Source organism: Podarcis liolepis, assembly GCF_965112155.1.
Source record: "Podarcis liolepis genome assembly, chromosome: 10".
Lineage (NCBI taxonomy): Eukaryota > Metazoa > Chordata > Lepidosauria > Squamata > Lacertidae > Podarcis > Podarcis liolepis.
This window is the reverse complement of record NC_139562.1, coordinates 17,729,415-17,744,513: the sequence shown is the minus strand read 5'-3', so window position 1 is coordinate 17,744,513 and position 15,099 is coordinate 17,729,415. Positions and strand designations below refer to the sequence as shown.

The following is a 15,099-nucleotide window of genomic DNA, read 5'->3' as shown; positions in this document are numbered from 1 at the left end:
ACCAACTCCCATGCTACTACCTGCTGACACCCCTGTTCTGCCTTACCTTCTGCAACATGACCACATAACTTTTTGCAACCTGCCCAGGGAACTCTGTATTAAAAAATGTTATATGTTAATCTTGGCAGGGTGGTAAAATGGCTGCTTCTGACCTTAAAAAGCAGCTTGTCTCTTAATAAATCAGATTGCTTACAGTTTGCATAGTTTATTTCCCCAATACCAATCTTGAAGCTTCCAACTTTATAGAGAACTAAATTTTAGTCTAAAACTCCCTTCTGATAAATGGTACCATTGATTCTCAGTTCTTTTTTTTTACACTCCCTAACTGAAACTACATGGAGGGAAGGTGTTGCTGTAAAGCTCAGTAACATGGTTGCTTGATGACCTCATACAGACTTATTCCTCTGGGGGCAGAAGCAAAGGAAAAACAACAAGTTTCACACACCTTTTTATTTTAATGATGTATAGGCTGTGCATGTGCACAAGTCAAGTGTGTGTATACATATATATATATATAATTTTTGAAACCACATATACAGAACAAGAATCTGGGGTTGACCAAATTAGCATAAGTTACAGTGGCCCTCGAAAGAAACATATGCCCCCTATTTAATGTAATATCAAACAGCTTTTAAATAAGGAAACCATGGATAAACAACACAGGTTGGCGACATGCTTTGAGGGAAGTAGTCAAAGCAGAGACTGACCCCCAAGGAATCTGTCTCAAGGGACCTAAACGTCTCAATTTCTGTTTTACATACCACTGTTCTGTGGACAGAGGTCTTCCAGCCTCTCTTCAAGTCAGGCTAAGCATAGCAGGTATGCAAAAAGAAGAAGTAGTATAACTTAACCAAAGAACATACACAGGGCAACACAATATAGCACTGAGTATTACATTTTAAGAGGGGTGTTGGTTTATTAGGGATGCTCCAGCATTCCCTTCATAATGGCAGTGGAATAATTTCCACTGTTACTTGAAGAAATTTAGTCCATGAACTTCCTATTGCTGTTGGCACCAAAAAGTGCCGTTCGAATGTCTGGCATCATCTGTTGAAGGAAAAAAAGCGAAGCAGTTACAATGTGTTTGGTGATGGCACAGAAGAACAGGAATGTAACATGCACCAGGCACTTTGTTCGATATTGCAGGCGCAGGCACCAGCCCTGAACTGGCAAGATAAAGGTCTGGAGGGACACATCACACAAACTGTGCAAGACTGCACAATACCAAAGGAAGTAGGCCCTTCCCCATGATGCATGATCCTCCAACAAAATGCTGGTAATGAGGACTAGCACCATCAAACTGAGTCTATGACCTCAGAGCAAGCACCTGTAGCCACAATGGGCTGCACTGGGACTGAAAAGCTGAAGGGAAACATTCTGACCTTCGTTATTGGCCAGGGGGCCACTGGGACACTGTAGTCCCTGCCTTCCAGGCAGAACATGATGGCAAAGATGTGGCATCAATGAATGGTCAGAGAGAAAGAGCAGGGAGCTTGCTTCCCCTCTCACTGCCAGAAATCTTCAACTACCAGTTGCCCCAGGACTGCAGAAGTGAAGGGAGGCCCCCCCTGCATCAGCCAGGAGCTTACAGGCTGCTGAGTTGTGTGGGGCTTGGGACTACTGTAAGATGCCTTGGCGATCATTGGATTGCAAGATGGGATACACATCAAAATAATTAGTGGTGTACAAATCATTTGCCAAGGATATTAAGCTCGGAAGAAATCGGGGGTTCAAGGATGGTGGGGCAGGAGAGAAAATGGAAGGTATTTCTCAGGCTTACTTGCTGAGCAATTAGATCCAGCCGGCTTTCCAGAGTATTGGAAACCTTGATTCTATTGTCACTGTTATAGATTTCAACACCTCCAGCTCTAGAAGACACAAGCAAGATAAACAATGTCTGATTGAATGAAACAAAACCGACAAAACTACTGTTTTAAGTCATGTGCCAGAGGGATGAATCAGTGTCACCTACCCAACCCTTACATTTCACTGCAACTGTAATTTATTCAATCCAACAACATGTGTACCTACATAGTGTGTCTTCATAGTCTTTTTAAAACGTTAGGATCTTTTTCTGTACATGCTCGGGCAAGAATAGCCACTTCTGCTTTTTTGGAACCACTGTGCAGAGACAATTTGGTGAATAAGAGGATCAAATTCTTTAATAAAATTTAGCATCGCCTAGGAGTAAATGCTTGATGGGTTTGACTGTGTGTAATCAGGCAGTTCCAAGTCATCAACAGGGTTGGTTAAAAAACTAATTGCTTTCTGCAAGATCCTCTGCTGACAGCAGTTCATTGCCTTTTCAGGCTATGCATGGCACAATACAATTACTGTGTGAAACGCACACACAAAATTCATTGCTATTTTTACTTAAAACAGGAAATGAAGCAAAATGTGCACTGCACCCTGATTACATTTTAGTGGAACACCAGTGGGCCAAATAAAATTGCTTTGGGAGGACGGATGTCGCCCATGAGTCACTAGCTCCCTAATTGTGCTTGAGCATGGGTGTCCGTACCAAAGTTAAATCAGAGCATGGTAAATATTTCCCTCACAATTTTCACTTGTAAGGAAAAGTTTTAATGAATCTGCATGTTTTACAATGATCTTTGACAGTTGTAGCTAGGGGCATTTGGATATTTGTTTCTAACAAAGCCTAGGTTCCTGATCATCTTACGGAGAAGCAAGATTAAGATATAGGACTTACTCCACAGTGTACATAAGATCACAGACTAACACGTTTACCTGAAAATAAATTCCATAGAGTACAATGGGACTTCCGCATAAACGTGCCCAAGGGGGAGGGGACTATTAAACAATTCCAGCCTTGGACCTAGAAGTAGTCCTCCCATCCTAATCTGTTGCTGCACTGTGAAGCTTTTGAGTGAACTGGCTCTTCAATTAGTCTGGTGTGATAGAACAAGATGGCATTTTAAAAACACAATAATGAGGAAATATCAAATTCCATCCCTTTTGGAGCTACAACTGGATGATCTGCTGTTTTCTGGGTGTATGTGAAAGGTTTATGATATATTGGATATGTTATTGAGCATGTGACAGTGTTAATTTCCATTATACAGTAGACTCTTGGGTTACATTACCTTCGGGTAACGTAACTTTCAGTTGTGAATGCGGCAAACCCGGATGTGTATACTTCCGCGTTTCGCCGCGCGTGCATTGCAGAAGCGCTCTATCGCGCCACACACAGAAGCGGCGCCTTATGTTGTGGACTTTTCGGGGTACATAAGGACCCCCGGAACAAATTAAGTTTGTATCTGGAGGGTCCACTGTATACCGTTAGATGTTAGAAAGTTATATTTTTAACCCCTGCTCTCCACATGAAAGTTCTATGTATAGCACTCTGCCTCTACCTGTTATGTAGTACCAATAACCCCTTTTCAGTTATGTATCTTTCTTACATGTCGTCAGGGAGAAATGATTCTTGGTCAATATGAATATCAACTTCTTTTTTAGTGGTAGCTTTGTAGACTGGGATGCTCTTCTGGACAGCAGCCTGAAAAAGGATTTATATGGACATATATGTTATATGTTCACATAGGAAAATAATAATTTGCTCAATTCCATTTACAGTCCCAAAATAATACCACCTCTTCATTAGCCTCTCAGGTTGCATAAGAATTCGTGCCCCTCACAGGTCATTGGTTAGGCTTGCCATACTTTAGGAAAATTCCTGTCGTGTCCTGGTTTTCGGGTGTAAAAATGACATCGGGGGAATTTGCTGAATTGGTAAAATATCAGGGGAAACCTGGATGTATGGCAAGGTGATTGAAAAAGCAGTGGAAACAGCTCCAAAAGATTAAAAGCTCAACACTTTTGATGGGTTTTTGAAAAGAGCTCAACAACTTTGTGGGTGTCATGAATTTTGAAATATGGCAAGCCTATCACTGGTAGAACACAAGCTCTGATTTGTCCCTTATGGGATTACATTCAGATTTCAATTGAAGAACTCATGTTGTTTCACTGCGAGTCTAGTGAATTGGAACTGAGCTAGATGGACCAAGGTGGTTTCATTCAGCACATGAAAGGCAGCTTTCCATGTGCAATTCAGGCACTTCCTTGAGGGTGTGCCATTCAGTTTGCAGAACAATGCAGATAAATTGCATACATCCGTTGTTGACAAGGGCCCTGCACAAACTGGATGTGCATAGAGGGAGGGGTGACAGCTCAGTGGCAGAGCCAAAGAGGTAGGGAAGGGAAAATAGTTATTTAGACCAGGAAAACTGTATGGGATAACACATCTACCTCATGCCACGTCTCTGATCAAATTTGGGTTCTGTCCCCACCCCCCTGCTACTTTAACTATACATTTATTGTGTGGTTTTACACCAAGGAGCTTATCAGCCACCAGACACTACATTATGACCATTTAGTAAAAAAACACAACTTACCTTAACCAATTGAAAATCCTGTTTCCGGCATCGGACAGTCATTGAAGGCTCAAGTAACTGATAAAACCCCTTTTAAAAATAGAACAAGAGCTTAATGTGGCTTGCAAAATTTATACAATCCGAGTTGACAAATCCCTTAAGTTTAATGAACACCTTTACACCCAGGACAATTAAAACATATTTAATTTTAATTCACGCAATACTGGACTTAATTAGCCTAATGCGGAAGGTTTGCCAAAAAGGAGTACAAAACTTGGGTTGGGTAGGCCTCTCTGGGTAACAGCTTCCAGAGTTGACGGCCCAAAATGTAAAAAGTTCTGCTTTAGAAGTTTAACATTCTGAATGGAGAAATGGAGGTGGTCTTTGTCTGCTGAACTTAAGGGATACAAGCACATTTAGGGAGACAAGTGGGAAAGGTAGAAATTTTAGCGAAGATAAGAACTTGACCATTTCATGTTGCATTGGAGTTAGTAGATTACATACTATATACATGTTGGAGTGCTGTCTCAAGCTTAGAGAAACCAGAGGTAGGGAATTTAACTGGGAAACATCCTAAGAAATACAAAGGAGAGTTGATAGTGTGGATTTAAGAGGTCTATATCCACAACTAAAAGGAGACCATAAAGATGCAAGTTGTTTTACAGGGAAGTGTCTGTAGGAAGCATGGAATATGTTTACCTGTAGAACTAATCCATCCAACAGACTCTGGTACCTGCCAGTATCCTTTACTACTTTAGCCAGTCTCTGCTTGGCATCATTCAGCAAATCCTACGATGAGAGAAAAATGCAGATAGAAAAGATCACACCATGTCCTTCAGTCAAACACCAAACCTCAGGCAGACTCCCTCTGCTCCAACCCCTGTTCCCAATGCACAGGCTCAGTTAAGGCATTTAATTGTAATTGATGCAGTCAATTTACTTTATTCTACAGAACCCATTCTGGGTTCTGTTATTCAGTCATACCACAACACTATATTTTAGTTTTTCATTTTGGACTGAATTCCTTAAATTTCCTTCCAACCCTGGTCACTTATCTAGTACAAATATAAAGTTATGATATAAAGAGGAAGTTGGAGCGTTTCATGCATCACAAGCATGTGACTGAGCTGTTTGAGTTGATTGTGAAAGAATTCATGTTTCTTAGCCTGTTTCCTTCAGACCTCTCCACAACAAGTACAGCAAGTGTTAGCACATCCTGCCAGAATCAATTCTTATATCAGAGTCAAATTGCAAAAGGGACAACTTTCTCTCTAAAAAGTGATACAGTATTCTGAATTGTTACGGGAAACAGGAATTAAACAATGAAATTTCTACTGCAGTGAGCTCTGTTTATGGAGTATCATTATACCACTCTCACCTAACAGTGGAGTGAGCAAAAGGCATTTTGTAGTGACACACACATTAACTGTAGCCCTCCAGCTCATTTTTAATTTAAGCCAATGTATTTCTAACCCAAATAACCAGCAGAAAGAATGGGAATGTTTTGTAACTATGTTTTATACTGTCATGCCTGTTAAAAACAGAATTAGGCAAGAAGGCAATGCTGGAAGTGTTCCTTATTAAACATCAAACAAAATCAGAATCCAGCAAAAACAATACTAATGCATCAGGAGAAAATATGGAAACTTTCCCCTGACATGCTAATTTTCTGTATTCAGGAAGTTGCTCTGTACAGAGGACCATTAACTCACATAAGCCCTCACCTGAAGTAGTGCAACCTTAAGAACTAGAACAGGCTCACCCACTCTACCATTTTAGGAGGAATTCCTCCCCATTAAAATGCCACTGAATATGATTACTTTCTCTTTCCCCACACTGTTGTATTGTGCAAGAGTTAAATGCTAGCGGGGGGGGGGAGCAATGAATAGGCTGAAAGCAGAGAATAAGCAGGATGCATCCTTTACTTCTTATTTATTCTCCAGTATAGCAGAAAGTAAGATCAGTATTACCTTCCATTTATAGTATATATGGACCTACAACAACATACAAGTTCCAAACCCAAGTATTTTCTACATCAAATAGGCCCCCAAGAGTGAAACCTGAAAGTTTTGTTTTTTTAAGACACCAGTTGTGAGTCAGACAAATGGCAAGAATCCTCATTCTTTTATAATGGGAAGTATATACTTACGGCAATCAGATCATCCCTTGCTTTGAGAACCTTCAGTCTTGCCTGATTCATCAGGTTGGACATCTGACTGCAAGTCAGATGGAAAAACAGAACTGAGTGCCATAAGCTTCAGACAGTCTAACCAGCAGTCATTTATTACACACTCCTCCCCCCCCCAAGCATACCCCATATTGGATCCAGACAGGCCCAAAGTAAAGCTCTTTGTAAACACCCTTTCCCCAACTCTCATAATGTCAGTCCACTTCTAGAATCTCTTTAACCCACCACCAAGACTTACTCAGATGATCACACACAAATCTCTGCTTAAACAGCAATATGCAGCTATTTATCTGAGATCACTTTATATGGAGTGACATTGTTTCTTACATTAAAGACCACTACTTACTGCATTTTTATTACAATTTACCAGTGAGCAGGATCATGACTGCAATTCATTTTGATGGGACACAAGTGGATGCAGAAATTAAGGTGGCTGGAACAGAGGTACTTTTCATCAACACATCATACTCTTCCTTCAGGATTTTATTTATTTATTTAAGGAGGGGAGAACTTATTCAGGGTCTCATCACTTCCCTCAGGAAATGACATGTTGTCTGTGGAATTACCTCTCCTCTAGTTCCGGTTGAACTGCATACCATGTTGGCTACTTGCAACCAAGAATAAGTTAGGGGTCACAGCAGACTACTTACATTTTCTTCTGCTGTTCAATTTGTTTTTCTTTCTTTTCATAGTATTCCATTATTTTCAGTCTCTGTGTCTGAACAAGACGACCTTTCTCAATGTTGAATTCTTCTTCAGCCTGTTAGGAAGAATAAGACTCCATCTGGGATATATGCTGCTTTTTCTACTAAAATAGGGTGTTTTGCAAAACACTGCAAAATCCAATTACCGTATTTTTCCATGCATAAGCCTAGGTCCCCCCCCCAAAAAAAACATAATGTCCAAAATTTGGGGGGTGTCTTTTACATGGATAGATCTCCCCCTATTTTCTTAAATCAGAGTCCCCCAAAATAGGGGGTGTCTTATACATGGGGGCGTCTTGGAAAAATCTATTGCTCTCATAGCTAATGAATGTCTTCATTGGCAACTGAAACTTCATTTGGTCCCAGCATCCTACACTTCCATTCCCTTTTAAAACTTTTACTAAATTCTAACTACTAGAGTATGTATACATGAAAACTGATTTCTGTATTCAAGACTACTAAACTAGAGAGGAATGTTAGGCTGCAATCCTATGCACACTTACCTGGGACGAAGCACCACTGAATTCAGTGGGATTTACATCCAAGTACAGATGCACAGATCATGCTTTTATGTTCACTTTAGACACCAACCATAACCCCTCACCTTCTTTGTTGGTGATACAGTGTTAAAAAGATTTGTGCATCCACACATAGGGCTCATTGAGACATTTCAGGAGGAGGACTGGCAAACATTCAGCTTGCCACAAATGAGCTTTTAGTTATCTAAAGAAGCCAACATCTTTTATGGAAGTTCCACATGCAGGAATGATACAGATACTTTTTGTTTACCTTAGCATCTATTTCTTCTGCCTTCTCGTTGGCTTCCTGTTCAATGAAAGCCATCATGTGCTTGATCTGTAACAGAAAGGAGAGTTATATTTTCCATGAAAGCCTGCAGGAACATTTCTGCTTTTCAACACCCAGGATTTCTCACAACCTATGTGTTACAAGTGGGTTTTTTTTGCCACCAAGACTGAAAAATGAGCTTCCAAATATTCAAGCTCGTTTTTTTTTTTAAAAAAAAATGTTTACCAATTCTTAGTTTCAGTTAACAGAACATACCCACAAACGGAATACAGAGCTTAACAGTTGTTTGGGAAAGAAAGAAAAATATCAGCTGATAGTTGTGATCTTAAATGTTCCAGTGCAGGCCGTCAAATGAAGGACTTCATGTTTCAATGAAGGGTGAATACCATGTTCAACTGTCCTAACATAGTCAATAAAAGGATACCATGTAGTATAGAAGGTGTGAGTCCTCCCCCCCCTCCCGATTGATGCCACTTTTTTGAGACTTAATAAAATTAACCACAATACATCCAAACTCTGCTGGCGGCAATGAAATTTCCTTGGTTCTCTAATATACATGTGGTGGTTTTTGCCCACAAATTATTCCCTTTTGGGGGAAAATCTTTCAAATAATCAGATAAGAGGACAGCCACTACAACCCAAACCAAAACTAGCCCCTTAACTTATTTTACTCCTCATATTAAGAATACAATTAATAAAAATATAATTCTTCATTTATTAACTGCATCTAGATTAGTGATAGCAAAGAAATAGACAACTTTAAATGCAAATCTTTTTGAAGCTTGGATTTCGTAAGTACATTATGGGACGTTGTGCTCATGGACAAATATTCAAACCCTTATGAAGTTAAACACATTCAAAATACAAATGGTGTAGGGACATGGGACGGGTACCCCTGTGCAAATGTTATAAAAGATTATTATGATGCTAAAGCTGTATATGGTTAGGTGCGTTCAATCTTTATTTATCTCAGTGCAACTCTCTGCTGGATGATTTGTGGTCAATGTGTGCAGATCACAAGTGCCTATCCGGGTCAGCCCAATGGCCCATCTGGTCCAGCATCCTGTTCTCACAGTCGCAAGCCAGATGTTCACTGAAAGCCTGAGAGCCAGTAGTGTAGTGGTTAGAGTGCTGGACGAGAACTTGAGAAATGGCGGTTTAAATACCCACTTGGCCATAAGGCTCATTGGGTGACCTTGGACCAGTCACTGACTTTCATCCTAAATCCTAACTTACCTCACAGGGTTGTTGTGAGGATAAAACAGGGAAAAGGATAATTGTGTGTGTGCTACCTTCAGCTCCATGGATGAAAGGCTGCACATACCTGTAACAAACAAACTAGGACCAGAGAGCAACAGCACTCTGTCCACTCACAATTCACAGTAACGGCTATGCACTGCCTGACAATGGAGGCGGAACACAGCCACGGTAAAGGTAAAGGGACCCCTGACCATTAGGTCCAGTCATGGCCGACTCTGGGGTTGCAGCGCTCATCTTGCTTTATTGGCCGAGGGAGCGGGCGTAAAGCTTCCGGGTCATGTGGCCAGCATGACTAAGCTGCTTCTAGCGAACCAGAGCAGCGCACGGAAACGTTGTTTACCTTCCTGCCGGAGCGCTATCTATTTATTTACTTGCACTTTGATGTGCTTTCAAACTGCTAGGTTGGCAGGAGTAGGGACCAAGCAATGGGAGCTCACCCCATCGTGGGCATTCGAACCGCTGACCTTCTGATTGGCAAGCCCTAGGCTCAGTGGTTTAACCCACAGCGCCACCCGCGTCCCTTATTAATTGCCACAATTAATAGCTTTATCCTCCATGGATCTGTTTATCCTCTTTTAAAGCCATTCAAGTTGGTGGCATCACGGCCTCTTGTGGGACTGAGTTCCATAGTTTATGCGCTGGGCAAAGAAGTGCTTTATTTTTTCTTCCCTCAATCTTCCAACATTCAGCTTCATTGGCTGGCTCAGAGCTCTAGTATTATGAAGACTTCATAATATCACTCTACTTCCAAGGGACCAGAGGATTTCTACTTCAAGATGTTAAGCAGTTTTACCAAATGTGTAGGATAATATGCGATCTTCATCCTTGGTGTGCAATGCCAGGCAAGCGACCTTATCTCAGTGGCAGAGCATATAATTTGTAAACATCATTAGAAACTGAGATATGAAAGCTTGGAGCTAAATGGCACCTTAAACCTAGGTTATGGGTGCAATAATGGAAATTCTAGGCGTGCTTTTTTTATAAGAGTACAAAGCTGAAAATGAATGAGCTGCAGCTAAAATACTGTGTTCATTTTTCTCATGGTCTAATCCTTCCCCTGCCCACCCCCCTAATATTCATAAGAGAGTCCCTTCTCCAGTCTTCAGAGAGTAGCTGGAAGTGGGGAGGCAGAAAAAGGTCCTCCTTTCCTTCCATACTGCAGTTTTAATCTGAAATCTTTGGCACTGTACTGCACCCAGAGCTCAGAAACTGTTTGTGCTAATGAACTTCCATGTCACAAAATGTGCATAGAACAATGGGAGTTTTGAACACTGTTTGCAAACTTCTGTATGTCTGCAGTGGTGATACAATGACCACTGAGCTATGGTCCTTTTCCTGGCATTGGAGAAGTCCCGATATCCAATATCTCTGGCTGGAAGATCAGGTGATGGGAAAGCTCTTTTCCTGAGATACTGGAGAACTGGTATCTGGGCTCAAACAAAAAATTGACCTGCTCCCAAAGTAAACCTCTCAATAACAGTAAGAAGCATACAGTGGTCACTTATGTGAAGAAAGGCTCAGCTCATGGATGTTAAACACTAAGTAAAAATTATGTACTCTGCCTGTCAGCTGTGAGGGGACAATGTTTTACCAGCACTGGCTGGATCTATGCAGAGTTCAGCACAATATTCCATCCCAAACCTAGCTCAGGGCAGTTCTACTAGGAAGGACACTATTTACAGTCAACAGGACAAGCTCTAAAGGACAGCCAAATCACATGCACTGTATATCAAAAAATTCCATTGTGCAAATGTTCCTTCAGGAAAATGACTATTTTAACTGAGTGTTGTTGCTATTTTCATATATATATATAACTCCCGAAGATCAATATTATTAATTTTCTGCAGAAGCCCTCAAAGTGGTATTTGGTATTAAAAAGCCACAATGAACCAATTAGAGTTAAATGTTACAAATCCCAAAGTTCCACATGCGCCAAAGTTTCAGTTGCTGGGACCAGAACTTCCTATTTTCATCAGTTAATATGAGTCTTAATAATGGGCTTTTCCAGTTTCTAGTTTCATAGTCTGAAGATTAAACATTCCTCTGCCCTCTTACAAAAGAGTTCCAAAAGATATCCTCTGTTTACAATCAAACCATATGTTGGGATAAAACATGTCTTACTGATAGGCATCTATTCCAGAAGTAAGCAGTATAAGCAGAGAATTTATATGTCTTTGTGGTCAATGGCTGAGCAGTCACACTTCAAAGCAAGCTTGTCTTTTAAAGAAATGTTTTTATCCCGTTTTTAGTGCCCCTTGGTATACAAGTGCAAGTAACAAGTAGCAGTGGCACCATATTATGGCTTGTGAGCACCCAAGGTCTATCATTAATGCCGCAAGAACCCTTGGCTACAAATTGGTTCTAGCTGGACTCTCTCAAAGCCCATTTAAAATATAGCTAAAGTACAAATATTTGTCTTTCCTTTATTGTGTCTAATTCAATAGTAAGACACTTTAGCTTCCTGTCTAAATCCATTTATATCCAACTTCCCCACCCAATAGTCACCCTCCCCTCAAACTCAGCCAATTTTAACTTTACAAACGATTTTGCAACCCCACATTGAGCATCTTCTACTACACAGCAAATCCTCACTCATTTCTAACCTATCCATGAACAAACCATTAATCTTACACTGGTAATAACACTATGTATTGATAGTTGTGAATATGGGAAAAAAGGAAGATAGGAATGGGTACAAACATTTGGGTACAAATGTTTGCTGTTTGTGAACAGCAAACATTTCCCATCTATCTACTGCTTGAGATATACTTAGTCATTTTTACTGCAAACACTTCGGTTCAAGGACACATACTCAAGGACAAGGTAGGACATGATGCTGCGATAACCATAACCATGGTAATAAAAAGTAGCTTTCCGCACCTTCTCAGTACATCTCAAAAACCTCAAAATGTGTGTTCCTGTTTGGGCACAAAGAACTGGGGAGGGGATAACTTTTCACGTTTATTCATTGAGAACACAACCATGTAATCTTGCATATGAGGTGGTGAACATTTCTAATGTAACAAGCTTTTCTTCTTACCTCATGCCCCCCTCAACAAAAAATACACACATGAATTTCAGCTTCAAGTTTAAATCCCATTGCAGCACAGTCGTAACCATATTTATTTGGAAGTCCCAAATTCAACAGGTATTCTGCCCAACCTCATGCAAATTTACTTGAGAAGAAACCCCAATGCACTAAGTGGGAATTTACTACCAAGTAAATGTACAAAAGGACTTTCCTGCTCTGGTCACTTACTGCCGGGGTACTGGATTATAAAGTGGATCTCTTCCACTTTTTATAGCGCATTAACTATTTTCCTGTGCACATAAATAACACGGCAGATATTCAAAAAGGTGTTTAGGAGGATGTTTCATTGAACACAGTGAAGCTTGCTTCTGAAAAAACCTCACAAGGATTGTGTTGAAAGTGTCATGCATGTACACTTCTACAGTTTCAGCCTATGCATGTTGATTCAGACGAAAGTCAAGGTGGACTGAGCCCAGTGGGATTTAGGAGTAGGGTAGGGTTTACACCGAAACTGAGCATACATAGGACGAAGCCATACAGTTATTGTTTTATTGATTACCGTTGTATACCACCTTCTCCTCCAAGAAGCTCAAGGTGGAACACCTGACTCTCAACTCCTAATTTTGTCCTTTTGACATCCCCAGGAGGGTAGGTTAGGCCATGACCAGCTTCATGCCTGAGTGAGGATTTGAACCCAGGTCACAGGCCAAGCACACTACACCACACTGGCTCGCTACTAAACCTTTGGGGGTTTTTTGAAGAAGAAAAATCAAGCAGCCCGTTACCCTTAAAAATCACAGAATTGTAGAGTTGGAAGGGACCTTGCAGGTCACCGAGTCCAACCCCCCTGCAATGCAGGAATCTCAACGAGGTCATACATGACAGAGGGCCATCCGACCTCTGCTTAAAAACCTCCAAGGAAAGGGCGTCCAACCAGTGTTTCACTGCCTAAGATACAGCTCTTAGAAGGGCGGTATCCAAAGAACACTTAACCATAAGGAAACAAGATGCAATTATTTGAGAACAGAAAAGCAAAGCAAAACCCAGGTCCCTAACACATTCTCTCAACCCATCCACAAAGCAGCTCTGCAGACTCTCAGGGTGCAAAGTGTATTTCATGATGCAAAAGGTATTTCCCTGGAAGTCCCCCGCCCCAATCATTTCAACCGCTGAATTCCCTTTTCCACAGCTTAGAGAAAAGGACGCGCGTCACATGACAGCCCGGCCAAGGGAGCTCAGGGCCGCGAGGGAAGGGAGAGGCCGGATGGGGTTGATAAGGAGGGTCTCTCCTCAGGGCCCCCCCACCCACAGTACCTGCTTCTTGACGTCGTCATCGCTGAGCGCCATTGTGAGAGCGAGCGGAGGAGAAAGCGGACAATATAGGCAAGGCAAGTCGTCCGCTCGGGCCGAGCTCCTTGGAAGGCTGTAATGGAATGGGATCAAATCCGGTTCGGGTCACTCAGCAGCTGACGCAAGTCTCCGCCCACCCTTCCTTCGTCACCGTGTCTCCGCCCCTTACCCCTGGCAATGCGCCAATGGGGAGGCAGGGTCCGTCCCGACGCCGCCAAGTGCGCCCGCGCTTGCGTGATGACGTTTCGCTCTGAAGGCACGGCTATCGCAGCGATAAATAAAAGAATCAGAGTGCCCCTCCTCAGCCTTAGTGTAGAGAACTTCCGGGCTCGCGTTGAGCAAAAAGTTCCCCAAATCGCCACCTAAGGAACTGCCCGGAGAAATTTGTAGAGCAACCCCGATACGTTCCTGCGTTTATGGTTAGGAAGGCCTCCTCAAAATGAAAGGTGTCAGGAAAGGGAGTAGCTCTTTGTCATTCTAACTTTTATGTTTCATTTCGAGGTGTGTATTTTTAAATTATTATTTTAAAATAGTAGTGCCAACGCAAGCTTCATGTTCCATATCTCAAATGAGTTTTCTGCTTGGACTTCTCAAATAGTGCTCTCATTGGGTTTCTAACTTTCGTGCAACTATTAGAAACTGAGTACTAGTAACCAACTTCATCGTTTATTGCAAGGGTTTTTTTCGGGTGAGTGGGTGAGGATCTGTAGCAGAGTACGGATTGCAGTAAACCTGCAGTGTAGTTCCATGTTATATACTTAAAACAGCTGTGATATTTATTACTTATTCAGTATATTGTTGTTGTTGTTAATAATAATACTTTGCCTTTTTCACTGAAAGGGACTCAAGGCGGCTTTTGGATAAAAATAAGAACAGCTAGGAAAAAAATAATCATTAAACAATAAACACCAATAGAAATAAACGCTATAGTTATAGGTTTGTGGTACCAGTGTTTGTGGGTGCAAGTCGCCCATAATTCTTAAATTCAGTAAAGTTTTAATTCATCATGGTTTGACTAAACTGCGCCAAACAGACTGATGTTGGTCTAGCCATTAACCCATTAGGAGACAGTTAGCAGAGACAAAAGGCCAGCGGTTCAGGAGGGAAGGGCAGAATTGTAGTGGGCAAAGAGGTAAGTCACTTTTGCAGGGTGGGGTGAGGTGTGGAGTAGAGCAGGAGGAAGTTAATCTGTTTTATGCTGCAGAGGTCTGGGGTCTCTTGGAATCTGAGGCTGCAGCAATGAGAGGAACAGGACCCTCTTGGGATGTGATTCTTTTCATCTAGACTCAGGTTGTTTGCAGCACTGAAGTGACTCTGGGTTGCAAGCCTGAGCAGTGCATATGAATAAACCATATATCATAAAAAATA

At 41.5% G+C, this 15,099-nt stretch overlaps 1 protein-coding gene across 1 annotated transcript; it reads right to left on the bottom strand.

Annotated features, from left to right (window-relative positions):
• Positions 1–435: 435 nt before the first annotated feature.
• On the bottom strand, positions 436–13,855 carry ATP6V1E1 (ATPase H+ transporting V1 subunit E1). Its single transcript, XM_083461708.1, has 9 exons — positions 13,696–13,855; positions 8,073–8,138; positions 7,230–7,339; positions 6,541–6,607; positions 5,091–5,180; positions 4,413–4,481; positions 3,423–3,517; positions 1,781–1,868; positions 436–1,047 (listed from the first exon to the last, which is right to left on the bottom strand). Exons 1-9 carry the CDS (start codon positions 13,726–13,728, stop codon positions 985–987), a joined length of 681 nt encoding a protein of 226 aa, XP_083317834.1. The 5' UTR covers positions 13,729–13,855; the 3' UTR covers positions 436–984.
• Between the last annotated feature and the right edge of the window lie 1,244 nt (positions 13,856–15,099).

Bases quoted from the DNA above. Each gene is read 5' to 3' on its own strand.
- ATP6V1E1 (XM_083461708.1), bottom strand. From the start codon at position 13,728: ATGGCGCTCAGCGATGACGACGTCAAGAAGCAG. The intron at 6,608-7,229 runs GTAAGTAGTCTG...TCTGACTTGCAG, and splicing joins ATTGAACAGCAGAAGAAAAT to TCAGATGTCCAACCTGATGA. The intron at 5,181-6,540 runs GTAAGTATATAC...CTCTCATCGTAG, and splicing joins CAAGGGATGATCTGATTGCC to GATTTGCTGAATGATGCCAA.